The sequence below is a fragment of the Pteropus alecto genome, unplaced genomic scaffold (genome assembly GCF_000325575.1).
Source record: "Pteropus alecto unplaced genomic scaffold, ASM32557v1 scaffold106, whole genome shotgun sequence".
NCBI lineage: Eukaryota > Metazoa > Chordata > Mammalia > Chiroptera > Pteropodidae > Pteropus > Pteropus alecto.
The window spans coordinates 19077654-19085466 of record NW_006442103.1 but is presented as its reverse complement, the minus strand read 5'-3'; the positions used below and the strand labels follow the sequence as shown (position 1 = coordinate 19085466).

Here is a 7813-nt window from a genome sequence, read left to right as displayed (position 1 = left end):
CACTCCATTGTGGTCCTCAGCCCCACTCTGAACTGTGTTAGTGATGAAAAAAGTAATGGAGGGGCCGGTTTCTAGCAAAACACCACTGTGACTCTCCATAAATTTGCTACTACTACTAAACCACTGGAGACTATGATTCGCTATTGAAAGGAAGGAGAAAATGTATAGAAAGAGAAAAACCACTAGTTTAATTCTGAAAAGTATGAAAAAGGCAGACTTCAGAGGGGGAAATGAGTTGGCCTTAAAAGAGATCACTGAAACAAAGATATTTTCAGACAGTAAACAGCTCCGAAATAAGAATTGTTTTTCTCCCTAGTGTGTGGAACAAAACGGTGACCTTAATACCAGAGCCTCTCCCTGTGCTTTCAGAGCAGAAGCATTTCCGACGGAGATGAGATGACGTCATCCACCAGCCGAGAAACTAAGAGGCAGTGTATGACTGACTTCGATGTTTGAAGCACACATATAATTTGGGGACACTAGAAGCTGGCCGGATGTACATTCCTCAGACAACTGGAGTTGTGCCTAAACAGGTCATAGAGATGCAATCCCAGAGACTCAACTCAATGACCTACCAAATACTACCAGAATGCCACTCTTAGGGGGTGTCTTGGCTGATAAGATTGGGAGCCAGAGGTCTTCAAAGAAAAAAAGAGAGGGAAAAAAAAAAAAGCAAAAGCAAAAACCCACGCAAAACAAAACCACAGTCAATCCAGTTGTTTGTTGGACTATCTGAATCAATCTCTCTGGTCCTCATTAACTTGAAATAATGAAAGCCATTTCAACTACTGGATACCCCTGCAGATGGGAGGCATAGTATGTTCTTCAAATGAAAATACTCAGAAAAATGTCTAAAATGTCAGCCTGCCTCATGAGAAGTATCGATGAACACACAACTACATGAGATAATGGTGGGTTTTTTTTAAGCACCATTACTACACCCTCAAATAAGAACTAAACCAAGCCAGTTAAGAAACCAAGCTGCATTTCAAAGAAAAGCTAAATCTTGTTTCCTAGCAGGTGTCAATTTCAATTTTTTCCTAAGATCTGTGAAAAACTAAGAAAAGCAAGGATGCTCCTAGAAACTAAAAGAGAGCAGTTTGATCTATCTCAGCTAAGAGCCAACTAAGTAGCAAGGAAAGAGCCACAAATTTACTAAGACTCTTCCTGATAACATACAGCCTTTATGCAACATCTTTGCCACTAGTAGCAATCGGAACCTCAGTTTCCTAATTTGGAAAATGAGAAGGTTAAATTAAAGTATCTCCACATTTCCCTCTAGTGATAAACTTTTGCTTCTACTTCTAACAAGGCAAATTTTATGGCTCTCAGGCCTCAAATACATATCTCTTGGTACTAAAATCTTAGTTGAAAATATCTTTAAAAATCTGAGTTCTTTAAAAGACCCGAGTCTCCTGGATAAGCCACTCATGACCAAGAAGTATTTGAAATTTCTGGCAGATTGCCACCTCTGAATTCTATTTACATATCTGGCTCTATCTTGAAAAGCAATGAATCTTGCTGGATTGGAATGCACGTTTCAGCAGAGAAAGTTTAATTTTAATGATATCATAATGAGCATTAATCGCCCCAACGATTCACTTCAAGGCAATTACCCCCACTCCCCCAATCCCAGGAAATCAGAGACATATGACTAAGTTTCTTCTCCGTCATCCCTTTTATATAGGTTTCTTGTCAATGAAAACTTGAAGTTTCCCAGGCTTGTTTACCTACACCGTGCCCAAGAAAGCTAATATACCTTCCTTGAATCATACGTATATCCTACAAACAACCTCTTCCCATTCTCTCCTCCCAACTTCCCTTACTTACCTTTCCTTAGCCCACTCCCCATCAACATCACTGATCCTTTGGGACAGTCCTTACTCTGGGTTAATTCCACATTGCTCCATTAAGTATACAAGGCACTGAACTCTACTAAGAATCTGCCCTCCTCTCTCTCTTTGCCAGTTTTTCTCAGACTCTAACAATAAGGAGCCTTTTTGATAATCAGATGTTTATCGATAATACCTATTGAATACAGACAGCCATTACATACAAACAAACAGACTGGAATTTCACAAGAGGAGAAAGAAAAATGGCTGGAGACAAAGTTTCAAAAGATGGAGGGATTGAGGGGGAAAAAAGTTCATTTTAAAGAAAAAAAATAGTCAAAGAAACAATAGGAGCTCATAACAGATATGCTAGGAAAGGGTGGAGAAGTGAAGTGCAACGCGGGAAATGGAACGGTCCGGAAAGGGCTTCCTCCAGGAAACACCATCAGTCCAAACACCCTGAGACTGAATGGTGGGCTGCGGTTTGGAACACAAAGAAACAGAGATCCTCTCTGCCAGACTATTAGAAAACAGCATACTTCCTAAAGTATACTTTTATCCTTGATCAAGAAAATAATGCCCAGTAAGAACAAGAAAGAGAGAAGAAGAAACGGACAGCTTTGGTTTATTGCTTTCTTTGTGGCAAATAAGAATATCTCAAAATTCTAGGAAAGAAAACAGTCAGTTTAAAGGATCAAATAATCACCTTCCACTCCCCAGTTCTGTCTTTGCCCTGGTGTTATCTCTGTTGCTCACTTCACTACAGTTTCCACTATATTAGCAAAGAAAAACAGACTGATAATATATGTAATAGCTAGTAGCTAGCACATATTTGAGCAGTTATTATAATCAGGAGTTTTATATCAACTCAGAACAGCACACAGAAAATGAACAAGCAAACAGTATTTTGACAGTCAAAGGCAGAAATAAATGGTTAATAAAAAACAATGACATTCAGATGTCAGTTTTCTGGCAGAATCTATGGAGGAGACAAAAGAAAAAAAGGGAGGGGGGTGTCAAAAAACCCTTGGGAAAAAAAAGCAAACAAAAATCTCTCCCTGCCTTATAAAATATCAACCAAAATAGTACCTAGTGATGTTCTGACTACAAAACATTCTATCTTTACATTTCCAAATTTCAGTTTCTCACCCAGTAAAGTGGCTTAAAGTACATTACTTTTCACTAGTATGGAAGAACTTAAGAGACAAAGATCAGCCTACAAATGGCTTACGCTGTGTACAAAGAACACAGACAAAAACTCTCGACAAAATCCCTACCATTTGGGGTTATGAAATTACAGCACAATTTAGTGGTGGGGTTCTGCTGGAAAGAACAAAACCACCAGAATCAAGGACTGACGAGGATGCCCTACTATAAAGGTCACAAGCAAAAATGCTTCAATCTTGTGTCCTCTAGGGTTTCCTTCAGTAGTTAAGGGACAAAAAGTCAGGAAAAGAGCTGTAAAGTTCCACTGTGCTCCTGATAAAATCATATAGGTGAAGGACGATAATTTCAGAAAGGTTCTGGTTTGAAGCAAAAGGAACTATAAGGTCCATGATCTTCTAAGATTTCAAGCTCTTTTTCTTGGAGGGAGGGGTCACCTGTGATTTTATCACACAGCTCTTATTTCAGAGTAGCAGTATACACCTTAGCATTCTAACTTTGCTTTCTAACTCCTCCACTAACCTCAAATCAAGGCTCCAAAACAGAAACTTTTTACTGCCTTCATGGTGGTAAAAAAAGGACTCAGAGGCTGAATTTCAAGCTCCTGATGGACTAATCAAACCACAAATAGAGAAACAGGCTCTCTGTACATTAGTGTGACAGATGGTCACACTGTCAACAGCACTTTGTCAGGGCTGATTTTATTTTTTAAGTGGTGGTGCCACTGTCCAAATAATGAAGATGGAAAACAAAGAGAAGGAATAAATTTCCTTTACCCACCGAACAGCTGAGACTAGAGAGCAAACTGCATCACCTTTTATTAACAACCAAAGAGTAAGAACAAGCACATGATGATGGCTGCTGTAAGCTGATATTCATTTATAACTGCCTCCCCCAAATCCAAACACGGTAATTACTCCAAGGGGAAAAGATGTCAAACATCTCTCAGAGTGTATGGTTTGCTCTACCTCTGTATTTCACTTGTCAGCAGCATAAAAGACCAGCTCTGGCTTAACGGTGAAATAATCTAGACAAGGGTTTAACACTGGCAGGAAACAACTGTTCTAAATACCCTGTCTTTCCTAACTTGAATACCAAAAGATTTGGAGCCTCCAAAGGTTATAAGTGTCTTTAAAACATCAATCTGCCCTGAGTCCTGACTTTCTTATTTTGTATCCATTTTCAACACTGCCAGAGAACGCTGCTTTTAGGATTTCACAGTTTCATCAAAATTTAAGTGAGTTTAGCTAAACATCTAAGAACAATAAATTGGTTTTAGGATGGTTAAAAGACAGACAGACAAACAACCCAACCTTGAATTTCTACAAAGCTAGCCTTCCACCTTTAACAATTTAGGAAATCATAAACCATCTCTTAACTCCTGCCAATGTCCTAATTCCCCAGGTACCATCCAGACAGAGCACTAAATAAAACCCATCCTCAACAGCCTTTTTTGCATGAGAATCAAATATCCTCTACTCTTCAAAAACATATCCTTGAAAACATTATATTAACTAAGCCCAAACCTAACTGAACACTCGGATACACAGAAAAGTCAACAATGTGTATTTGCACACAATAATTCCATAATGTTTTCAAAAATATTTATGAACAGAATTTTTCTTATTTTTTGAGGATTTTTATAAGTTTATTGGAGCCAAACTGATGACATATGCCAGGGAACAAGGTCTCAAATGCTCCCAATTTCTCTTAATTTCTTAATCCAACTGTTTCAATATTTGCCAAAGAAGCAGAGAAGGTGTAAGAAACAAAAGTACAAAAAAGGAATCTAAAGCTATTTATTTTTAGATATCTTTACACCTTGACCTAAGGTATGAACATAGCAGAGTCAAGGAGATATAAAGTCCACTGAAACATAATATGTGACTTTCTGGTGAAAACACAAGAAGAAAAAACATTATACAATTTGAATTATTAACTGCTAGCCCTGGGTTCTGGCGGAAAATGTAAAAACATACAAAAACATCAAATAGTGACATCTCAAAAAGATAGGACTATCTGAAGTAGGAAGAGAGATGGAAGAGGAGGAAGATGCATCAGTAAGTGTATTAGATTTTATTCCTAAATCTGTCCACCTGGCCAATACTTTCACGAGATATGAGTCAAATCTTGGGCTATAAACACATGGCTTTTAAGATCTAGGAGAGAAAAATACCTGACTTGACAGTTAAGTTTAAGGAATACACACGACCATTCCTCTTTCTTGCACTGGAGGAGAGGGGAAAGGTTTTAAGGAGATACTTCACAAAAAAACTGTCATTTGTACTTTACCTTCTTCACACTTAGAATGCACCATGAGTTGTTCTGACCCTCTAATGCTTTTACGGAAAAGGCAAAAATCACCTTTAGAGAAACTAAAAATAGATGTACATAAATAAAACTGAGGTTTATGAAGAAGATACTTGTGACCACATATTAGTTCATCTGAGCTGGAATATGAAAGGTGGAACCCTCTATTTAGCCAATTCAAAATGGCAAGGATACAATCCCAGGCCTAAGAAGATGTCAACATCTCAAGCAAAGCACCCAGCTGATCTGGTAGTCTCTCCTGTTCACAGTATAGAGGCAACAGTCACTGGGAAACACCAGACATTTCTGATGGAAGCTCTAGAACAGTTTCTGACTCAACCTCCCCCTCCTCGCCCCAACACACACATCACATCCCAGCACCACACATTTTCCCTCCTACACACAATCTGTTGCTGTTCTTGTGGGCTCCTGAGCCCTCCCTCAATCTCCAATAGTTTCCAACTACCTTGAGCCATAGTCCCCAGCTCCATTCTCCAAGTGTCGGTTTCCTGACACAGCCTAAGCGTTCTTCCAGTCCATTTCCTATTATGCAACACACTACCCCACAGCACTTGGAGCCGCCCCCGACTCCATCCTCGCAGACCTAATTCCCAGCATCACCTCTCTCAGCCTCTACAGCAACTCAAGACTCCATCATTCTACCTTCTCCGTTTTAGGGTCTCTAAACTCAAATTTTCCACATTCCTCAGGCTCCCTTCAAAATGTCCCATTCCTTCCCAAAGCTGGTCAGTCTAGAGATAGGAATCATCAAGAGAAGATGTTTGACAAAACGTGTCAGTGCGAACGCGCGCCTGTGTGTGTGGGGGGGGGGCCGGGGGTCACGAAGTGAGAAGAAGTGACGCATTAGGCGGGGAGTCTCCGATGAAAAAGACGTCTCCATCAACTCCCACCTCCGACAAAATTCATAATTTGCTCAACTCGCCAGCAATCGAAAGCGTCCATCATTCTTCAATACCTTTTAAGTCCCATGGCTTCTCCTCCACATTTTTATCCAATTAACCCCACAACCAACGTGGATTCTACCTGCCTCTCTACATATAAGACCTCCACTTTACTTTTCTCGACTCCCTTCGGTTTCCCTGCCGTTTCCTTCCTACCATCACCGTCAACCTCCACCGCTTCCTGACCTCACTCCTTCGAAGTCCTCAACTCGGTCTCCTCGAAGACCGCCAGTGTTTCCGACAAACACTGGCCACCTTCCCTTTCTCAGTCAAATTCATCCTTTCCTCAGACTCCCCTGCCCGCGCAGAAAGCCCTGCTGCTTGAAAGCCAGCCATCTACCCTCCTCGCCGGCAACTCCTCGGACATCCCCAGCTACAGGTGCCCCCTCCTCTCAGGTCTTGTTCTCCCCACCACCGCACAGCCATCGTCGCCCCCCGCTCACGCCCCGCCCTGATTACCTGAGGACAAGGGGCAGGCAGGCACCCCGGAATCCGCGGACGAAAAGCCGACCGCCGACGGCCCAGAGGAGGCCGACGCCATCTTGGCAGCCCCCTCCCCCTCAGCGGCCTCGCTCCCTTTCAATCGGGCTCTTCCTCTTCTCAGAGTCGAATCTTCCCCACGTCTCTTCACAGAACCCGCGTTCCGCAGGCCACCTCCCCACCCCCTCCGGGGCCTCGCTCAGACACGTCGGGCCGGCTCCTGGACCAGCTCAGAGCCACACCATTCGGCTGGCATAGGGGACGACACGCGTCTCGCAGCCTCTCCGTAACTTTAACCGCTTTCCGCTGGAGCCGCTGTCCCCTCTCACAAGGGAGTAGGCTCGAGCGGCTGCCGGGCCCCCGCGTCCGGACCAAACCACATCTAAAGGAATAAGGGGGCGTGAAAAGCCCCTGGGGAGCGAGCCCCCCTCATCCCTCGCCACAGCCTGTTTACCGCCCAACCCCACCGCTCCACTCCGGGAGGCCAGCGAAATCCGGGCACTGCGCATGCGCCCAACCTTCTCAGCGTTCCGTCCCACTCAACGTAGGGGGAAGGAGGCCTGAGGGGCAAAGCCAATCGGGAAGCTGCTACTGGGTCACATGACACGGGTCCTCCCCCGCCTAACGAATCCACGGGTGAAATACCTGCGCGCCCTGGGCCGCAGACCGTCCCTACGGTGGCTCGGTGGGTCAATTTAGATTCGCTCTTTGACAGGACTGGGTTTGCGTTGCCTGAGATCGGGAGAAGCGTTCGCTCCGCGGGCGCCCTCAGTTTCACAGCCCAGGGAAGAACAGCCACGGAAGCGCTAGTGTCAAGTTAGAGGCGTTAAGCAGTCGAACATCACAAAACATTGCATGTCACCAAGTATTTTTTCCGGCTTTACTGCCTTGTTTACTATTAAACGTGCGTGCATGTCTTGCCTTCCTCTGAATGACATCTGAAACTTATCTACACTTTGCCTCAAGGGCAATGCTGGGCACTGTGACGGAGTTCAGTAAATATTTGATAAACGAATGAAGACCAGTCAAAGAGGGGACAAGGAAGATGATCAGACCATATCACAA

The 7813-nt window shown here is 43.3% G+C and overlaps 1 protein-coding gene across 4 annotated transcripts in view; it reads right to left on the bottom strand.

Annotated features, from left to right (window-relative positions):
* The window catches only part of PIP5K1A (phosphatidylinositol-4-phosphate 5-kinase type 1 alpha), a 36370-nt gene that overhangs the window by 25310 nt on the left and 3247 nt on the right, over window positions 1-7813 (bottom strand). For 3 of the 4 annotated variants that reach the window (XM_006919765.2, XM_006919766.2, XM_006919767.2), the window contains exon 1: window positions 6728-7250. The exons of the other annotated variant lie outside the window; for it this stretch is intronic. In XM_006919765.2, the coding sequence (XP_006919827.1) occupies window positions 6728-6809 (82 nt within the window). In that variant the 5' untranslated portion in view covers window positions 6810-7250. Of the gene's footprint in view, window positions 1-6727; window positions 7251-7813 lie in introns of those variants that run through there. 4 annotated transcript variants of the gene reach the window in all.